The following is a 21,028-nucleotide window of genomic DNA, read 5'->3' as shown; positions in this document are numbered from 1 at the left end:
TACTGTGGGATACTGTGGGACACTGGAATACTGTGGGACACTGGGACACCGTGGAACACTGGGATACTGTGGGACACTGGGACACCGTGGGACACTGGGATACTGTGGGACACTGGGACACCATGGAAAACGGTGGGATACTGGGATACTGTGGGACACTGGGATACCGTGGGACACTGGGATACTGTGGAATACTGTGGGACACTGGAATACTGTGGGACACTGTGGGATTCTGTGGGACACTGGAATACTGTGGGACACTGGGATACTGTGGGATACTGTGGGACACTGGGATGCTGTGGGACACTGGGATACTGTGGGATACTGTGGGACACTGGGATGCTGTGGGATGCTGTGGGATACCGTGGAATACAGTGGGACACCGTGGGACACTGGGATACTGTGGAATACTGTGGGACACCGTGGGACACTGTATTTACTTTATACATCTATAGATCTATCTACTGCATACAGTACATCTATAGATCAATCTACTGTATACATCTATAGATCTATCTACTGTACATATCTATAGATCTATCTACTGTATATATCTATAGATCTATCTACTGCATACATCTATAGATCTATTGACTATATACATCTATAGATCTACTGTATATATATCTATAGATCTATCTACTGTATACATCTATAGATCGATCTACTGTATACATCTATAGATCTACTGTGTATATATACATCTATAGATCTATATACTATATACATCCATAGATCTACTGTATATATCTATAGATCTATCTACTGTTATATCTATAGATCTATCTACTGTATACATCTATAGATCTATCTACTATATACATCTATAGATCTATCTACTGTATATATTTATAGATCAATCTACTGTATATATATAGATCAATCTACTGTATACATCTATAGATCTATCTACTGTATATATTTATAGATCTATCTACTGTATACATCTATAGATCTATCTACTGTACATATCTATAGATCTATCTGCTGTACATATCTATAGATCTATTTGCTGTGTATATCTATAGATCTATTTACTGTATATATTTATAGATCAATCTACTGTATACATCTATAGATCTATCTACTGTACATATCTATAGATCTATCTACTGTATATATATATATATATCAATCTACTGTATACATCTATAGATCTATCTACTGTACATATCTATAGATCTATCTACTGTATATATATATATATATAGATCTATCTACTGTATATATATATATAGATCTATCTACTGTATATATCTATAGATCTATCTACTGTATATATTTATAGATCTATCTACTGTATACATCTATAGATATATCTAATGTATATATCTATAGATCAATCTACTGTATCCATCTATAGATATATGGACTGTATACATCTATAGATCTATGGACTGTATATATCTATAGATTATCTACTTTTTGCAGTAGATATAAAATGCAAATCAGTTCATAACTTTTATATGATGTGATTGTTTTGTTATATTCTGTCTCTGTTAAAATAAACCTCCACTATAATTATAGACCGTTCATTTCTGTCAGTGGGCAAACTTACAAAATCGGCAAGAGATCAAATAATGATTTCTTCCACTGTATATCTATAGATCTATCTAACAGGTGTCTCTACCTCCATCTCAGAGAATTGAGAACCCAAAGATCATGATGACGAGTTGAGAAGTTAAGTTTCACCTGCATCACGTATACGCAGCGCTGAGATGAAGAGCAGAAGTCAAAATCAGAAGTTATCAATGTTTATTTATAGAACTTGAAAAGCACCAACGTCAGTCTGACTTCAGTCTTAAAAGGGAGCAGAGACGACAAAAACACTCTGCAGGATGTTACAGTAAAACAGGAAATACAACGTTCCAACTCCAACAGCAGTTTCTCTCCTCGGAGCGACAGCAGCAGCTGTGGACCGGACCGGACCGGACCGGACCGGACCGGACCGGGTCGGGTCTCTCTCTCAGGTCAGAGTCATCTCTGAACCCTGTTTGGCATCGATCACTCTGAACACTCCCACCTTCTCCTTCCTCACGCGGCCCTTTTCTTTGTCTGGAAACACAAACACACACCAGACGTGTTCAACATCACATGTAAGAACTGGAAACAGTTTAACATCCAGTTAAAGGAAATGTTTCAGATATCTGAGAGCAACACCGGTTTTATTTCACTATAATCCGATGGATATTCAGTTTTTGTCTCTTTGACAGTTTGAACCAAAACTCCAATAAAAAGATATTCAGCGAAAAACGAAAGTTGAACTTTTGTGTATTTGGCTTTCTGACATCTAATTCATGTGTCAACCAATCATCATCCATCAGTGATGTCATCAACCATCAGTGATGTCATCATCCATCAGTGATGTCATCAACCATCAGTGATGTCATCGTTGGTTTGTGAACGTTATGAATCCTCCAGTTCAGATTCTGTCCATCACCATCTTTGCTAATTCGGAGCGGTTTGGAGCAGGAAGTGACCATATTTGGACGAGCTGGGGGAGGAGCCAGCGGTGGATCTGACCGATCTGATTGGAAACCTGACGATACTACGTCCCGCCCACCGATAGCTGTAACCTGACTGCACCACAGGCCTGTCAATCAAACAGACACGCCCCCAAAAAACAGGTCTTCTTGAATCTTCTTTTCTAATGAATGAGGGATTATTTTCAGATGGACCTCCAGAAAACTAAGAAGAAGGAGTGACTTTAGCTAACAACACCGAGAGAACTGATGGACACATTTTATTCACTTTGGATTTGATGAGAGAAGTTGAATGGGAGTCTATGGAGCCGGAGGCTTTTTGGAGCCGACCTCTAGTGGCACTCGCTGGTATTGCAGCTTAAGACACTTCTGGATCGGAACAATTTTACAGACCTGAAGCTACGAACTCTTTTATATCCAGTCTGTAGTTTTATATCCAGTCTGTAGTTTATATCCAGTCTGTAGTTTTATATCCAGTCTGTGGTTTTATATCCAGTCTGCGGTTATATATCCAGCCTGTAGTTTTATATCCAGTCTGTAGTTTTATATCCAGCCTGTAGTTTTATATCCAGTCTGTAGTTTTATATCCAGTCTGTAGTTTTATATCCAGTCTGTAGTTTTATATCCAGTCTGTAGTTGTATATCCAGTCTGTAGTTGTATATCCAGTCTGTAGTTTTATATCCAGTCTGTAGTTTTATATCCAGCCTGTAGTTTTATATCCAGTCTGTAGTTGTATATCCAGTCTGTAGTTTTATATCCAGTCTGTAGTTTGAACTCTGTCAGCTTTAGTTTTTGCTGAGCGGACGTGTTTCTGCTATTTTTTGATGACACTGCAGACTGCTGGTGTGAATAACAGGTGGACCTGCAGAGCGCCGTCTCCTCACCCAGTAAGTCGCTGCGGTCCAGCAGAACCTCCAGGTCCTTGTCACTAATCACTTTCCCCCGAGACGCTTTCACCTCCCTGAGTGGGACAGAAGACAAGTGTTCAGTTCAAGAACTGTGGGACTTCTGAAGACTCTGTTGGAGCCGAGCATCACGTCTTACTTCTCAGTGCCTCTGGCTTTCAGCAGCTCCCTCAGCTCATCCAGGTCAATGCAGCTCCTGCTCTGGTTCAGCTCCGCCTTCCCACCTTTGAACTTATCTGTTAAAGGAAGCAACAGTGTTCAGACGTTGTTTGAGGCTGAGGTCAGCTGTGACAGAAGGAGGCGGAGCCACTCACTCTTGTGGATGACCATCTGCTCTAGCCTCCTCTTGGCCGACGCCCTCTCCAGGATCTTCTGGTCGATGGTGTTGGCCGTGACCAGCCGGTACACCACCACGGGGCGAGTCTGCCCGATGCGGTGGCAGCGGTCCTGAGCCTGCAGGTCCGCCTGGGGGTTCTGATGGAGGAGGGACGGGTCAGCAAACGCAACACGTGGAGAGGAAGCAGCTGTGCGTGTGAACGTTGACCCACCCAGTCGCTGTCGAAGATGATGACGGTGTCAGCGGCGGTCAGGTTGATGCCCAGCCCTCCGGCTCTGGTGCTCAGCAGGAAGAGGAAGACCTCGGGGTCGCTGGAGAACCGGGTCATCTGAGGGACAGACAAGACGTTTGGTTCCACCATCTCTCCAACCAGCGGAGGACACTCAGAGAGTCGGACAGGAAGTTCAAACTCACGTTTTCATCTCTGTCGGCGTACGACATGCTGCCGTCCAGACGGCTGTACTGGAACCCACGAAGGAAGCAGTAGTCCATCAGGAGGTCCAGGATGGAGGTCATCTGACTGAAGACCAGGACCTGGACACACACACACACACACACACAGAAAGAAGATGTTCATATTTAAACTCAACAGCCAATCAAATCCACCCTCCCTTCAGTGGCTCCACCCATTAAATCCACAACACCATCAGCTGGGCTGGACGTCCCGACCTCATACAGCCTGGATGTGTGAAGGAACAGAACCGTGAGTCCCAGCTGAGTCCGGTCTACTGGAGGACTACAACTCTAAACTCCCCCTCTCAGCACCAGGGGACATGTAGTTCCATGTTTGTCCAGCGGTGGCGTCCTGTCTCACCTTGTGTCCCCTCTCCTTCAGAGCAGGCAGCAGACGGTCCAGGATGAGGAACTTCCCGGAGCTCTGCACCAGCTGCTCGTCAATCTGCAGGGAGGACAGGCTGTTACTGGAGGAGGAGGACCCGCCCACTTCCTCTTCTTCATCCATATCAACCACAGGTGTACCAGGTGTACCAGGTGCAGCAGGTGTTACCTTGAACTCCTGCGTGGCCGGGTCCAGAGGGTACTCCACCAGGTACGGGTGGTTACAGCATCTTTTCAGCAGCATCAGGATGTTCTGCAGCTTCAGGTTGATCTGAGCATCCAGCGGGGACTGGACCTCCAGAACAGGAGGAGGACTGGAGCAGAGGGAGGTGGGAGAGGAGAGGAGAGGAGAGGAAGAGTGAGCTGGCTTCAGTTAGACCTGTGATGAAGATTCAGGAGGTCTTGGGCAGATCAAGGTCCAATCCCATCCCGTGGCCCCGCCCCTAATTAGCAGCGCCCTCTACTGGGTAGTGGGCCATCAGAGCGGAGCTAGAAGGGGCGGGGCTAAGAATCTTAAATAAAGGAAGTGGGACACCACTCGCTGTATCAACCAAAGTTAATTATTGTTAAGTTTGGAAGTCTCGGAAATTGTGTTATTACATTTATGGAAATATACAGTCTGATGACAAAACCATGTATTTCTGAGAATCAGCTATTAATGCTCACAAACAAGACTTCATGTTATGTTTATGTTTGGGTCCCAATGAGGTCATATGACATGAAATAATGCACTTAAAGTCCTGTTAGCAAGATTGTAGCGTCACACCTTCTCTGATGGTTCCAGAACCACCGATGTGACGTGACATCTTCCAGCTTCATGATTCTTAACTGACATTAATACCGGTCTGGACTTCAGCTGAAAGTTCTGCAGCTTTAATGGAGCTCATGTTTGGCAAGTTTTACCGAGAGGTTAGAACAGATCTGGAACCGTCGAGGCGTCATGACTTCAGGAGACACCTTCTGAGGGTTAAAGTAGGAGGCGCATAAACCAGAACCACTGAGGTCCACTGATACACAGGCTCCAATGCAATCAAAGGACACGCCCCCAAAAACAAGGCGGGGTCTGTAAAACCAGCACTTTCACACTAAGATTACAACAGACTGAGCAACTGGGCTGAATGCAAATGAATAACCAAGAGCCATGAGAAAAGAGAAAGCGTCCCGAGGCCTGAGTGGGAGCGGCGCTGACCTCTCCTCCTGCTCCTTGCGGACCTTCTCCAGATATTTGTCCAGGTCATGCGGAGAGTCGGCCTCCGTCTCTTTGTAGTTCACCACCTTTCGACTGCGACGCTTCGGTCTGCCGCTGGACGTCAACGTCACGGGAGCCTCCGTCTAAAAAACAAAGATGGAGGTTTGAATCCAAAACAGAACTGTTATGAAGCGATGGAGGCTGATCCCTGATCAGTTTTATCTCTGTGGTGTAATGAAGCCAACACTTCAGCGGTCTTCACCGTGACCCCCCCGAGCCCGTCTCCCTGCAGCAAGTCACCTTCTCCTGGCCCAGCATCTTGGTGATGGTCTTGTTGACCACGGCGGTGTAAAACGCCTCCTGTTTGACGGTCAGAGGAGCGTAAACGATGATCTCCTTCTTCGGAGGGACCTCCAGCGTCACGTCGGACTTCAGCCGCCGCAGCAGGAATGGAGTCAGAATCTGAAACAGCAGGAAGCCGTGAGGAAGGACGTTTTCTTCTGTATCCACAGAACAACACGTCTCACCACGTTAGTCACTCCCTCCAGGAGTGTTAGTGATTGTTGAGATCAAAAATCTTTGATTTTACGGTGGATTTTATCAACAACTATGATGTAATTTGTGGAGTTTTAAGTGAGTTTTTTTAAATATAATATTGCTTGAATTAAAAGAAAAATTGCAAGTCGAGGAAGAAATTTTTTTTTTTTTTTTTTTTAAAGCACTAGCTGATGAAGGAATACATCTGTAATCACTTCCTGTGATAATAATCATGCTGCAATACCACAGAAATATTTTAGTTATAATGTTTATTTATGTATTTATTGAACTTAGAGAACCATCAGGGGGCTAAAAGCTCCTGCTAAAAGTTCCTAAAAGCTCCTAAAAACTGCTAAAAGTTCCTAAAAGCTCCTAAAAGCGGCTAAAAGCTCCTAAAAAACTGCCAAAAGGTCCTAAAAGCTGCGTATGTTTCCAGAACAGACCGTCTGTGACTGGAATATAGAAACAAGGACTACATCTGCTGTCAAAATAAGAGCTTTAGATGCTGTTTAATTCATGTTCATTCAACACATAGACCTGCTGGATGAAACAAACAAAGAGACGTCTCTGACAACTGGACGTGTGGAGAAAACTCATTTAACATCCAGTAATATGGAATCACTTCCTTTGATCACAAACATTTAATCACATCATTTTAATGTGAAGAACACATTTCCCACAAACCCCGTCACTTCCTGTTTCTCCTCTTGTTCCTGTTTCTACGGTGAAGAGAGTTTTATTTGATGATGAAAACAGCAGCAGAGACTTTCTGATTAAATGAGGAGTTATTGTTGGTAATAAAGTGCATTTTTTGGGGAAATATTTACTTTATGTCGTTAATACTTTCAGCTCAGATCAGATGACGATGTTTTTTGTGGAAAAATCGCAGGAATTAAAAAAAGAACTGCAAGCTGCTGCTAATATCGTGGAATTTGCGTTAATTATTGAAATCATGATTGAATGAAATCATGGGACTGAATAATGAGACAAAAAATGATGTTTGCTTGTGTTATAAGGCCAGTAAAAGGAGCGTAGAGTCAGACATCATGTGTTGGACGACAGATATTCTTTATTGATCGACAGATCGATCTTTGTTTCTGAACACATAATTCATGTTAGAAACTAACTGCTGGAAACAGGACTGAAGTGTGTACACAGTACTGAATGTAGTGAAGCCACTCTGCAGGAAGGAGGCTTTAAATCAAATTAATCACCACGGATTTTAAAACTTTAGCCAGTTTCAGTGTGCTGATTTGTTCTGAATGTATTTAGTGATGGTCCCTGGTGCTGGTATGTACCGGTGATGTCTACATTACTCTACATGTGTTCATGTAGTGCTGACGGTTGTGGAGGACTGACCTGGTGCAACATGCTCAGGATGTTCTGCTCACGCTCAGCGACCACCATGTTCTCAGCCTCTCCGAGGGTGTCGATGTCGAACCACGATTCAAAGCTGAGCAGCAGAAACATGGACAAGATGTTCAGACTGAGCGCTCAACAACATCCAGACATCCTGAGTGTCACTTCTCTGCACACACAGGGAGGTGTGTGAGCGCAGAGGTAGAAGGTCGGAACCATCTCGGTCCGCATCTCAACCTCATGCAGTCACTTCACGTATGAGACTGTTGCAGTCATCGGCTGTGTGCATGTTTAACTTAAATTTCCTTTGACTTCATCCAATAAGGAATTAAAACCAGAGAAAAGAAGGTTTTGTTTCACTCCTCACTGACTGCAGAAATCACCTCTTGAGGTCATCGAAGACCTCCGGCAGCAGGAAGTTGAGGAGGGACCAGAGCTCGGCCAGGTTGTTCTGCAGCGGCGTGCCGGTCAGCAGCAGCTTGTTGTCGGTGGGCAGAGTCTTCAACTCCCGCACCAGCCGGCAGTTGAGGTTTTTGATCCTGTGACCTTCGTCCACGATCAGGTACTTCCACTGGAAGCGCTGCAGGGGAGTGGGGGGACACTCAGAACCATCAGGTAGGAAGGAAACAACTAAACACAGAGGTCAAGATGAATTCATCCGCTCATTGAAGAAACTTTCAGCAGCAAACATTTGAAATGAGACGTCTCGTCTTGTTTACATGTAGTCACACACTGTAACCAACAGGATCCTACCTGGAGGAATTTCCTGTCAATCATGGAGATCTCGAAGGAGGTGACGACCACCGGACACATGCTGAGGGGGCCCTGAGTCCGGCGGATCTGTTTCAGCAGCTTGGCCCTTTCTGGCTGCGGGCCGTGGTACAGGAGAACCGACACCTGGGACAGACACAGGACACAGTTCGGAGCGGTTTGGAGCAGGAAGTGACCATATTTGGACAAGCTGGGGGAGGAGCCAGCGGTGGATCTGACCGATCTGATCGGAAACCTGACGATACTACGTCCCGCCCACCGATAGCTGTAACCTGACTGCACCACAGGCCTGTCAATCAAACAAACACGCCCCCAAAAACAGGTCTTCTTGAATCTTCTTTTCTAATGAATGAGGGATTATTTTCAGATGGACCTCCAGAAAACTAATAAGAAGGAGTGACTTTAGCTAACAACACCGAGATAACTGATGGACACATTTTATTCACTTTGGATTTGATGAGAGAAGTTGAATGGGAGTCTATGGAGCCGGAGGCTTTTTGGAGCCGACCTCTAGTGGCACTCGCTGGTATTGCAGCTGAAGACACTTCTGGATCGGAACAATTTTACAGACCTGAAGCTACGAACTCTTTTATATCCAGTCTGTAGTTTTATATCCAGTCTGTAGTTTATATCCAGTCTGTAGTTTTATATCCAGTCTGTAGTTTTATATCCAGTCTGTGGTTTTATATCCAGTCTGTAGTTTAATATCCAGTCTGTAGTTTTATATCCAGTCTGTGGTTTTATATCCAGTCTGTAGTTTTATATCCAGTCTGTAATTTTATATCCAGTCTGTAGTTTTATATCCAGTCTGTAGTTTAATATCCAGTCTGTAGTTTTATATCCAGTCTGTGGTCGTCTCAGTAACCCCTCCCCCCTCTTACCTCTGGTGTGAAGCGCTTGAACTCGTTGATCCAGTTGGGCAGAGTGGACAGCGGCGCCACCACCAGGAAGGGGCCCATCACTTTCTTCTCTATCATCATGGCGATGTGAGCGATGCACTGGATGGTCTTTCCCAGACCCATCTCGTCGGCCAGGATCCCGTTGATGCCGTTCTCCCACAGCATCTGACGGCAACAACAAGCTGTTCACTCTCAGCACCAACAGCAGGTTCTGGATCACTGGACCATCACCTCAACACCTATTTATAGTCTGTAAGTGTCTGAACCAACTGTTTCACTGTGGTGGAGGAAGATGACAAATTTACAAGCCTTTATGTTCAACACGCTGACATCCATGGACGGACGGACGGACAGACAGATAGTTACTTTATTAATCCCACAAGGGAACATTTTTTCGCTACAGCAGCATTTATAGTTACAGGAAAGCAATAAAACAACAGGAGGACTTTGACCTATTGTAGAACAGCTGCAGATCTGAAGCCTTTGTTCTGTTAATTTGATGTGTTACAGTATAAGAGATGTGGGATAAAGTCCTCCGACATCAGACTCATGAGCAGACTTATGTCAGGGGTCATCACCTCGGATAAACTACTTCCTGATGTCTCTCAGGTCCTTTAACGTCATAGAGGTGGGTGTTAAAAAGCTTTAATAACAGCTTAACAACTCCAGAGTGGAGGACTCACGTTTAAAACAACACGGCCATCCTTGTAGGGAAAAGGAACCATGAACATAAACTCCTCTGACGGAGGAAGATGGTGTTTTATGGCTGAAGGGCTCCAGATGAGACCTTAAACGTGACTTTGTCGATCTGTTCCAGCTGTGACAGACCGTCAGCTGACCGTGTGGGTCACTCACCCTCAGCCACTCGATGCCTTCGATCTGGTACCAGCGCATGAGGCCTCCGGTGAAGTGCTGCGGCTGCTGCGCCGGGACCGGCTGCCCGTCCACCTTCCTGTCGGGGTGCAGCAGCTGCTTGGCGTTGTCTCGCACCGCCTCCGACAGGCGCTTCTTGATGTCCTGATTAGAGTCGCTCATCTTCTCGATGTCCTCGGCCTCTAGCTTCTTCTGGGTCGGTGCGTCAGCCTGACATCACATGAGCGACATATGGATATTTATACATGATGGCGTTCATCCAGAGGGATTCTGTATCCAGCAGTAATCTGCTCCTCCTGCATAGAAACCAGTCCGCAGCCACGTCTTTACATTTTAAAGTGAACCTCTGTGTTTTCAGTGTTTGTGAATGAGTTGGTAGCAGAAACTGTTTCAGCCTCTCTGACGAAAACGTGTCGACACGTCAGCAATCTGACGACAGAAAGAACGTTTTAAAAAAGAGCCGAATCAGCTGTTTGCACAGACGACCGTCACCGGATCCCTGTGAAACGGCAGGAAACGCCTGCAGCGTCTTTATTGGTGGAATTTCTAATTCATGGACGTTTAATTATTTACTGCTTTGTTTGGATCCAATGTTAGTTTTATTGCAAACTTTCAGGATCTGCCTGGAATTTGGGAAAGTTTAAAACCCATCTAGAAGATTAAGTTAACTCAGCAGGAACCATGTGAAACATTTCATCTATTGTAATAACTGACATTCGTCAGTCTAAGTGGATTCAACCGTTCAGTGAACAGGTTAGAGCATTCAGTCAGAAAATCAGTGATGATTTTAATCCCATTAATGAATCAGTGAGCTGGAACAGTCTCATGGGGACATACAGCAGGGAGGAGGGCAGGCTGTGTGGAGGTGGTCCACCATAGATCATAGTCCTGAGACCAGGTTCCAGCCCGCCTGGTTCACCAACCACTCCACCTCTCACCCATCAGCACGTCACAGCAGCTTTTAGGAAGCTCTCCACCCGGCAGCAACACTGACGTCGTATATGTACGAGTCCTTTACATGCTCGTTAGCTCCCATCTCTTTCAGACCGTTACTGGAGTGAACACAGACTAAAGTGACGGGACTACACGGTGTCCAAAACACCTCCACCCCCCTTCTGGATCATTAAAATGATCCACTTCGTATCGACCCTTCAAATAATAAAGAGGACCATTACCACTTCCTCCACTTTGGCTTTCTTGGCTTGGGACATGATTTCCTGGAAGACAAAACGAAGCAGACCCAAAGTGAGAAGTTGAGTAAACGATGAAGCATCAAAACAGACAAACAGTCGTAGGAGACTCACTTCTTTTGACATGACGTCTGCTATCTTGTAGTCTTCATCCCTCCTCCTCTTCTTTTTATCTACTTCAGAAAGAAAGTGGTTCAGTAAATGAGGTTGGATGAAAAGGTTCATTGGCTGCTGCTGTTTGTGAGCAGAGCACCGAGACGCTGTAACCTTCATGAGGAAGTACTCATCACTCCATCAGAGTTACACATGCGTTTCTGAGCAGGTCTCCAGTGTGTCCGCCATGTTTTACACACCTGAAACCTGAGAACAGAAACATCCAAGTTTCTTTCAAATGACTGGAGAAGAGAAAGAAGCAGCAGCGAGACCAATCAGGTGAGTAGCTGTTGGGGGAGACGACACTGTTGTTGTGGGTGGGAAAATCTCCTGCTTTTGTCATGGTGGAGAAGCCTGTTGCCATGGCGACACAGTTCAGGTGGTTTGCAGCGAATGTTTTCACTGAGACGCCTCAGGAAATTGATTTCCATGAGACATTTAGTAGTAGATGTGCTCACCTTTCTCAGCCTCGGCACCGGTGCCGCCGCCGCTGCTGCTGCTGCTGCTGCTCGCCCCCTACAGGCAAGAACATGCTGTTAGATCACAGTCGGAGGAGGACTTTAATGGGAACGGGTCGCTTTCACAAAATGTTCTTCACCTTCTTCGTCTTCTTCCCAAGTTTGTCCTTCCTCACTTTCTCCTGGAATTGTTGAAAGCATGTCAGGTGTTAGTGATTTAACACGCACACAAACCACACACACACTCACCACAAACACACACACACCTCATTCTGTTGCTGCTCCATCTTGGTGAGCAGGAACTTGGAGTAGATGTTGCTCTTCTGCAGCAGATGCTGAAGCCTCTTGAAGCGCATGTCCTGTGAGTCTCTTTCCCACGACTCACGGGCCTGCAGCGACAACAAAAACACGACGCGCCGCGTTAAAAACACGACGTGCCAACACCATACAGGTTTTTACACCTTTAACCAGTTTTTTCCAAAAGGAATAGTTTGTATCTCTAAAACTAAAAGTCTGTTTTAATTTCATAAAAGCTTAAAAAGCATCAGAGGCTGTCAGATGTTGAACGTTGTCCAAGACTGAATCCTTCCAACGGTACCGAGACTTGGACCCGCTGCAGCTTCATCAACACACACCTTCTCCATCATCTCCTTCTCCTTCCTCTCCCCTTCCTCCATCAGCTGCTCCTCCTCTTCCTCCATCTCCTTGGTGATGACCACTGCAGATGTCACCTTCTCAGACTTCACACTCACACCTTTGAAGAGACCACAGACGTCATGTTAATCATTAGTGAAGTTCAACCCGGAGCGGATCCTGGTGACGGGTCCGTGGGACTGACCGGTGGCGGCGCCGGTCTCCATGGCCGTCCCCAGCGGCTCCTCGGACTCGTCGGGTTTGGGGCAGTGAGGAGACGCACTTCGACCTTCCTCCTTCACGCTGTCAGAATAAGAGCAGATATAAATTAGAGCTGGGGAACTTTCACTCTCAAACACGTCCACACAAGCTGCTTTTAAACATAAACACCGCGTGCAGGTTTTAACCCGACAGGAAGTCCTTTAACAATACTGACAGTAGAAACCAGCCCAGCCTGCATGCATTTATATACACTGCTCCAAAAAATAAAGGGAACACTTAAACAACACATCCTAGATGTCAATGAATGAAATCTTCCAGTTCAAATCTTGATTCATTACATAGTGGAATGTGTTGAGAACAAAATAACATCAGAATGATCAATGGAAATCAGAATCATTATCCCATGGAGGTCTGGATTCAAAATCATACTCAAAATAAAAGTGGAAAGATCAGATCACAGGCTGATCCAACTTCTGTGGAGATTCCTGAAGACAAGTCCAAATGAGTCTCAGTAGTGTGTGTCCTCCACGTGCCTGTATCACTCCCTACAACACCTGGGCATGCTCCTGATGAGACCACGGATGTTCTCCTGAGGGATCTCCTCCCAGACCCGGATCAAAGCATCGGTCCACTCCCGGACAGTCTGCGGTGGACGTGGCGTCATATATATATATATATATAAAATTTGTATATTATTTATATATAATTTGTATATTATTTATATATAATTTGTATATTATTTATATATCATTTGTATATTATTTATATATAATTTATATTAAAATCAGCAGCTTCACATCGAGCAACTGACCTTCATTTCGATCAACTCCGACTAACGACTTCTTTTGTTGAGAACATATTTTAACTTGAAATTTACGTTCAAAAAGAGAAAATAAAAGATTCTGTGTTGTTTTTAGACTTTCTGTCAGCAGGAAGTGAACGAATAAAAACACCAACGGCTTCAGGACGCTTCGTGTCGGGGGACGAACAGTTCGGTGGTTGGACTCGGAACCAGTGAGCGGGACGGTTGGACTCGGAACCAGTGAGCGGGACGGTTGGACTCGGAACCAGTTAACGGGACGGTTGGACTCGGAACCAGTGAGCGGGACGGTTGGACTCGGAACCAGTTAACGGGACGGTTGGACTCGGAACCAGTGAGCGGGACGGTTGGACTCGGAACCAGTTAACGGGACGGTTGGACTCACCTGCTCATCGTCTCCGGCCTGATTCGGTCCCTTTAAGGTTCCTGACGAACAAGAGTTTTAACTCAACAACCAAACTGTCTCCGGCTCCACGAGCTCTTTCCGTGTGAAAGAGGTCTCTTCCAGAAAGATCGGTTTGTCTCTCTCGTCAAGATATGGATTAAACAAGATATGGATTAAACAAGATATGGATTAAACAAGATATGGATTAAACAAGATATGGATTAAACAAGATATGGATTAAAACGGGCTCGTTTTCCTCGTTCCGACACTGAGCAGAGTGCCGAGAGTCACAGTGCTCCGCTACGAACTGGAAATATACGTCTTTCAAAATAAGACGGCTTCGCGAAAATTAGATTCAGAAGCTGGCAGAGAGGACACAGTCAACTTTTAGTTTGAAGGGAGAATCCCTTGACTTCCGCTCTTTTCTACATACATTCGTCTCACTTGCTGCAGCTACAATGGGCGGGGCATTGCCGTTTCCCGCCAGTTGGGACGAAACCATTACTTATAAAACGGGGTGATGTAAGATCTGAGATTGTACATTACTGTTGTTTTTGAGTGGAAAGAACATAAATAAAAACAATATGTAAGAAACTGTCACACTGTTTATAGCTTGTAAAATATTTAATGAGCCGACAAAATAGTTTTAAAGTACACATACCTTTCTACGTGGAAATATGTACCCCACATAATCTAATATTTCCCGCCAATCAAGGATGCCGGAAACGATTTTTTTTTTCCCCGGGATGGCAACCATGGCAACGGTGTTTTGCCTTAACACTGCCCTAAATTAATTTCATTGGTCGCCCCAAGTGCTTCCTCAGTGTGCACAGTGGACCGGACCATTGCTCCACACGTGCTCCTCACGTGTTCCCAGCTGTCCTGTCGGCGTTCATTAAATGGAAGTTTAAAACATTGAATTCTTCTTCACTGTCTTATCTATATTGAAATTATCATTTTATAGCTACAAACTCTTGAAAGTTTTAACCTCAGCTACAATCTCACTGCAAGTTTACCAGAAGTAAAAGCTTTCAGGAAAACGGTTGAATTTGTTTTTATTTCCGTGTTTTATTCTGCTGTAGGTGAGGTGACCTCAGGGCACCACAGCTGATTCACCTGCACGACCACCTGCTGTGTTGCTGCTGCAGCCTCTGAATGCAACCTGACTTCTGGTTGTTGTTGTTTTCCTTGTCTGACAAAGTGTTTTCTGGGACTGAAGGTTGAATGGCTCAAAAATTGACAATTTGTGCTCATGTAAAGGAAATATCATATAAGACTTGGGAAAGCCTTCTCCGTTGTAATAAAAATGAAAAGGGGCTCTCGTAACGAAGTACCACAATATTAATGTGACGATACAGAATATTTTAGAAATGCACGAATGGATGAAGTGCCGTCAGTCGGTCTGTTGGCTGTTGCAGGATTGGTGTAGAAAAGTGTTATTTTACTTAAAACATGACAAACTGTTTCTTTCTATTTTGATTTTAAGGAGTAGGAAACGTATACATTGACTCTGTACGTCATGAAGGCATGACATCCATGTTTGAATGACACACCTTGTCTTTTCTTCTGCTGCTGTCCGGTCTAGTTTTCGAGGTTCACGTCTGTAAAAAGAAGTCAGAGCTCCAGACGGAGCAGCCATGGCAGTTTGATATTTCTCTGCAGAGTAATTGAACACCAAGACAAATACATAAACTCTGCACCAAATGATGACAATCACATTGATAATTACATATAAACACACATCCTACCGGTTCCTGTTTTCAGACCAACTTCCATCATGGTGCTGATCTGTTCAGAGCAGAAGGAAACCTCGTTCCTGTCTAACTCACTGATTCTGGTGACAGTGTGTCGTTCCTTTGTATGATTTGATGTGTCGATCTCAGTTTGAGTCCTGTTTAGTTTTGATGTTGTGTTTGATATGTTTTGGCTTGTTTTCTGTTTTGTTTCCTGTTTTATTTTGAAAGTGTCCCGGGTAAGACTGACATGCTGTAATAACGACAGTGGAAGCGCTGCAGTAGCGTTACCTGGGCACCAGAGGGTGCTGCTATAAACCCATGAAGAAGAGGAGGATGACTGGCAGCTGTTCTCTGCTGTATAAAGAAATAGTAGTTGACGTAAAACAAAGGAGCTGAGCTGCACAATTTGTGGCAGCATGCAGAAGTGTCCTCTGCATCGTGACATGGTCAGATAAGACCAAATGGTCCTTCTTCCTCTCCCTCAGTAATTAACTACTTTTTATTCCACTGCTTAGTTCATTAGGTAGGTAGGTAGGTAGGTATTTACTTTATTAATCCCCGAGGGGACATTTTTTCGCTACAGCAGCATACATACAGAAGCAATAAGACAACAATAGAAACAATAGAATAAAATAATAACAGAATAGAATATAATAATAGAAAAGCAATAAAAATTAAATAGCAGTAAAAAATATAAATATAAAATATAAAATGCACGGTATATACAGTACATTATATATCTATATATATTATATACAACAAACCAAGAAACAGTCAACATATATATATATACGTGTATATATATATGCATATATATATATATATGCATATATATATATATATATACAGTACAGTATATATATATATATATAATATACAAGCAACCAAGAAACACAGTCAAAAGTGTTATTGTACTGTGATGGATTTTGCCAGAGGTGAGTTATTGTACAGTCTTATTGCGGTGGGCAGGAATGATCTCCTGTATCTGGAATGATCTCCTGTATCAGGAATGATCTCCTGTATCTGGAATGATCTCCTGTATCAGGAATGATCTCCTGTATCAGGAATGATCTCCTGTATCAGGAATGATCTCCTGTATCTGGAATGATCTCCTGTATCAGGAATGAGCTTCTGTATCAGGAATGATCTCCTGTATCTGGAATGATCTCCTGTATCAGGAATGATCTCCTGTATCTGGAATGATCTCCTGTATCTGGAATGATCTCCTGTATCAGGAATGATCTCCTGTATCTGGAATGATCTCCTGTATCAGGAATGATCTCCTGTATCTGGAATGATCTCCTGTATCAGGAATGATCTCCTGTATCAGGAATGATCTCCTGTATCAGGAATGAGCTTCTGTATCTGGAATGATCTCCTGTATCAGGAATGAGCTTCTGTATCAGGAATGATCTCCTGTATCTGGAATGATCTCCTGTATCAGGAATGATCTCCTGTATCTGGAATGATCTCCTGTATCTGGAATGATCTCCTGTATCAGGAATGATCTCCTGTATCTGGAATGATCTCCTGTATCAGGAATGATCTCCTGTATCTGGAATGATCTCCTGTATCAGGAATGATCTCCTGTATCTGGAATGATCTCCTGTATCAGGAATGATCTCCTGTATCTAGAATGATCTCCTGTATCTGGAATGATCTCCTGTATCTAGAATGATCTCCTGTATCAGGAATGATCTCCTGTATCTAGAATGATCTCCTGTATCTGTCCTTGTGACAGCGGAGCTGGAGAAACCTTTTAGAGAAAGTGCTCCGCTGTCCCTGCAGCAGGTGGTTGAGAGGGTGGACAGGATTATCCAATATTGATAATAGTTTGTTCAGCGTCCTCCTCTCCACCACCTTTTCCAGACTATCTAGTTTGTAGCCGATGATGGAGCCGGCCTTCTTAACCAGTTTGTTAAGTCTGTTGGTGTCACCAGCTCCAATGCTGCCCCCCCAGCAGACCCTAGCGAAGTACAAAGCACTGGCCACAACAGATGGTAGAACATCTCCAACATCTTGCTGCACACATTGAAGGATCGAAGTTTCCTCAAGAAAAAGAGTCGACTCATCACCTTCTTGTAGACAGCGTTGATGTTGGTCTTCCAGTTCAGTCTGTTGTCATGGAGACACCAGGTACTTGTACTCCACCATGTCCACCTCCTCTCCCAGAACTCTCAGCGGTTGTGGAGCCGTCGTCTTCCTCCTGAAGTCGACCTCCATCTCTCTGGTCTTGGCCACGTTCAGGAGGAGGTGATTTCTACCAGCCCACTCCACAAAGTCCTCCACTACTGCCCTGTACTCCTCCTCCCGTCCATCCCTTATACACCGACCACTGACTCCTCCTCCCGTCCATCCCTTATACATCCGACCACTGCAGAGTCATCAGAGAACTTCTGCAGATGTCTTGACTCTGAGTTGTTCTGGAAGTCAGTGGTGTAGGAGGTGAACAGGAAGGAGACAGAACAGTTCCCTGAGGAGCTCCAGTACCACTGACCACCGTATCAGACAGCACACTGCCCAGACAGACAAACTCTGGTCTGCCTGTCAGGTAGTCATTGATCCAGGAGACGGTGGACATGTCCACCCCCACCACCCGCAGCTTCTCCCTCAGCAGCAGTGGTTGGATGGTGTTGAATGCACTGGAGAAATCAAAGAAAGTGATTCTCACAGAGTCACCGGTTCCATCCAGGTGAGACTGAGCTCGTTGCAGCAGGTAGATGATGGCGTCGTCCACTCCCACATGAGGCTGGTACGCAAATTGCAGAGGGTCCAGAGAAGATTTCACCAGCGGCCTGAGGTGGGCCAAGACCAGCCTCTCAGGCACCTCCATCACATGAACATCTATACATTAACATCTATAGATCATAAAAAAATCATTCCTTACTTCCCACGGTAATTAAACAGTTTATTACAGGTCGTAAAATACCCTAGATCAAAGGATCATACCAAAAAAAGTCCTTTCCCACGGTAATAAACCAAGGATCAAAGGACACCTATCCTGATCAAAGAAGCAGACCACGTTGGAGGAAGTCATAAAAAAGGGGCGGGGCTTAGGGGTCATAAATCTTTCATCATGTTATAAATCATCGATTTGACAGGTGGCTTTTGATACGATTGATCATACGATCTTATTACAGAGATTAGAAGACGTTACGAGGATTAAAGGAACTGCATTAGACTGGTTCAAATCCTACTTATCAGATAGATTCCAGTTTGTCCATGTCAACAATGAGTCTTCCAGACAAACAAGAGTTAGTTATGGAGTTCCACAAGGCTCAGTGTTAGGCCCAATACTTTTTACTTTCTACATGCTTCCATTAGGAGATGTCATCAGGAAGCACTGCATCAACTTCCATTGTTATGCAGATGACACTCAGCTATATCTTTCTATAAAACCAGATGAAACTAATCAGTTAGTAAAACTTGAAGCCTGTCTAATAGACATAAAGGCCTGGATGACCAAAAACTTCCTGCTTCTAAATTCAGACAAAACAGAAGTTCTTGTACTTGGTCCTAAACACCTCAGATACTCTTTCTGTAATCACTTAGTTACTCTAGATGACGTTCTCTTGGCCTCCAGCAAAACTATGAGGAACCTTGGAGTCATATTTGATGAGGATTTGTCCTTTAGACACCATATAAAGCAAACGTCCAGAACTGCCTTCTTTCATCTACGTAATATTAATGAAATCAGGAAAATCCTTTATCAGCGTGACGCAGAAAAACTCATTCATGCGTTTGTTACTTCTAGACTAGATTATTGTAATTCCTTGTTGTCAGGATGTCCAAATTACTCATTAAAAACCTGCAGCTGATCCAAAATGCTGCAGCAAGAGTACTGATGGGATTTAACAAGAGAGATCATATTTCTCCAGTTTTATCTTCTCTTCACTGACTTCCTGTGAAATCAAGAATATAATTTAAAGTTCTCTTGATGACTTACAAAGCTCTACATGACCAGGCTCCATCATATCTTAGAGATCTTATAGAACCATATAATCCTAGCAGAGCCCTTCTCTCTCAGTACGCTGGTCTACTTGTGGTTCCTAGAGTTTCCAGAAGTAGAATGGGAGGCGGAGCTTCAGTGTTCAGGCTCCTCCCCTGTGGAACCAGCTCCCAGTTTGTGTTGGAGGGGCAGAAACCCTCTCTAGCTTTAAGATTAGACTCAAAACGTTCCTTCTTGATAAAGCCTATAGTTAGGGGTGGCTCAGGTAGACCTGAACCAACCCTTAGTTATGCTGTTATAGGCCGAGGCTGCTGGAGGACCTCGTTACATGCTGAGCTTCTTTTCTTTCCTCCTACTCTTTAACTGACTCATACCTCACCATCTTCTTCTCTCCCATAGTTTCTTATTATTAGCTGTTGTCTCCATTCAGTTCCTTTGCTCGTGTAGTTTCTGTTCTTTCGGAGGTTTCTTCCTGTTAAAGAGAAGTTTTTTTCCCCTCCTAGTTTATGTGGGAATTATTGAATTATTGAATTATTGAATTGTTGAATTGTTGAATTGTTGAATTGTTAAATTGTTGGTTTCTCTGTATAATATTGTAAAGTCTTACTGTAAAGACTTTAAGTGTTAAGTGCCATTAAATAACCTGTGTTGTGATTTGGCGTTATATAAATAAAGAATTGAATTGAATTGAATTGAATTGAATTGAATTGAATTGAATTGGTAGGGCATACTGTATATCTCTAGCATCAACTGAAGCTTCTCTGGTGACGTCCCAACAACATGCTGTTTTGTGTCATTGTTTCTAAAAGGTGCATTGGTGTCAATCTCTCCTCTGATTGGCTGACTCCTTTTCTGAGTGTAGCACACCTCGCCAGTCACAGATTTTCTTCGGTCTTGTAGTTTTGCAGCTCCTCTACAGAGTGACTCCTGCGTGTTTGGTACCGGATGAGAGGTTGGACGGGCCGTGCTGAGGATGGAGACACATATGACCTGAGGGTAAGTACATGCTGCATTTTGTGAACACTTCCACGGTGTTTACGTAGCAGCTACACTTGCGTTATAATGAAAAACAGAATCTGCATCTATACTATTTGGGAACTTTAATCCCTCAGTAAAAAGAACACATACCTGTGATTGCCCAGCAGATGTCGTCATTTTATAGTATCAGATATTTACAACAGTAAGGCAACTCAACTGCTTTGTATTTTTGTATTTGTTGGGAACTGAGGTCCAAATCATAAACTGAGAGGACTGACTGAGACAAAAGGAAAAGCATTCCTTTATTTATTTA

The 21,028-nt window shown here is 44.0% G+C and overlaps 1 protein-coding gene across 4 annotated transcripts; it reads right to left on the bottom strand.

The window, feature by feature from the left end:
- Positions 1–1,962: 1,962 nt before the first annotated feature.
- Positions 1,963–14,101, bottom strand: hells (helicase, lymphoid specific). Of its 4 annotated transcripts, none has more exons than XM_069722463.1 (23): positions 14,053–14,101; positions 12,831–12,928; positions 12,628–12,746; positions 12,259–12,381; positions 12,119–12,174; positions 11,993–12,027; positions 11,496–11,557; positions 11,367–11,408; positions 10,174–10,401; positions 9,301–9,483; positions 8,402–8,545; positions 8,032–8,228; positions 7,649–7,742; positions 6,053–6,214; positions 5,753–5,895; positions 4,733–4,877; positions 4,541–4,624; positions 4,141–4,260; positions 3,938–4,054; positions 3,704–3,863; positions 3,529–3,625; positions 3,369–3,445; positions 1,963–2,055 (listed from the first exon to the last, which is right to left on the bottom strand). In XM_069722463.1, exons 1-23 carry the CDS (start codon positions 14,058–14,060, stop codon positions 1,967–1,969), a joined length of 2,583 nt encoding a protein of 860 aa, XP_069578564.1. In that variant the 5' UTR covers positions 14,061–14,101; the 3' UTR covers positions 1,963–1,966. The 4 variants fall into 4 exon arrangements, with proteins under 4 accessions (XP_069578564.1, XP_069578565.1, XP_069578562.1 ...); XM_069722464.1 differs by having other exon boundaries at positions 11,496–11,554; XM_069722461.1 differs by having other exon boundaries at positions 11,993–12,050; positions 12,133–12,174.
- Positions 14,102–21,028: the final 6,927 nt, after the last annotated feature.

Source organism: Brachyistius frenatus, unplaced genomic scaffold (assembly GCF_029030835.1).
Source record: "Brachyistius frenatus isolate BFR_SWC_R1_liver_20210118 unplaced genomic scaffold, ASM2903083v1 Contig_292, whole genome shotgun sequence".
NCBI lineage: Eukaryota > Metazoa > Chordata > Actinopteri > Embiotocidae > Brachyistius > Brachyistius frenatus.
The sequence above is the reverse complement of the archived record's forward strand: the minus strand, read 5'-3'. Positions and strand labels throughout refer to the sequence as shown.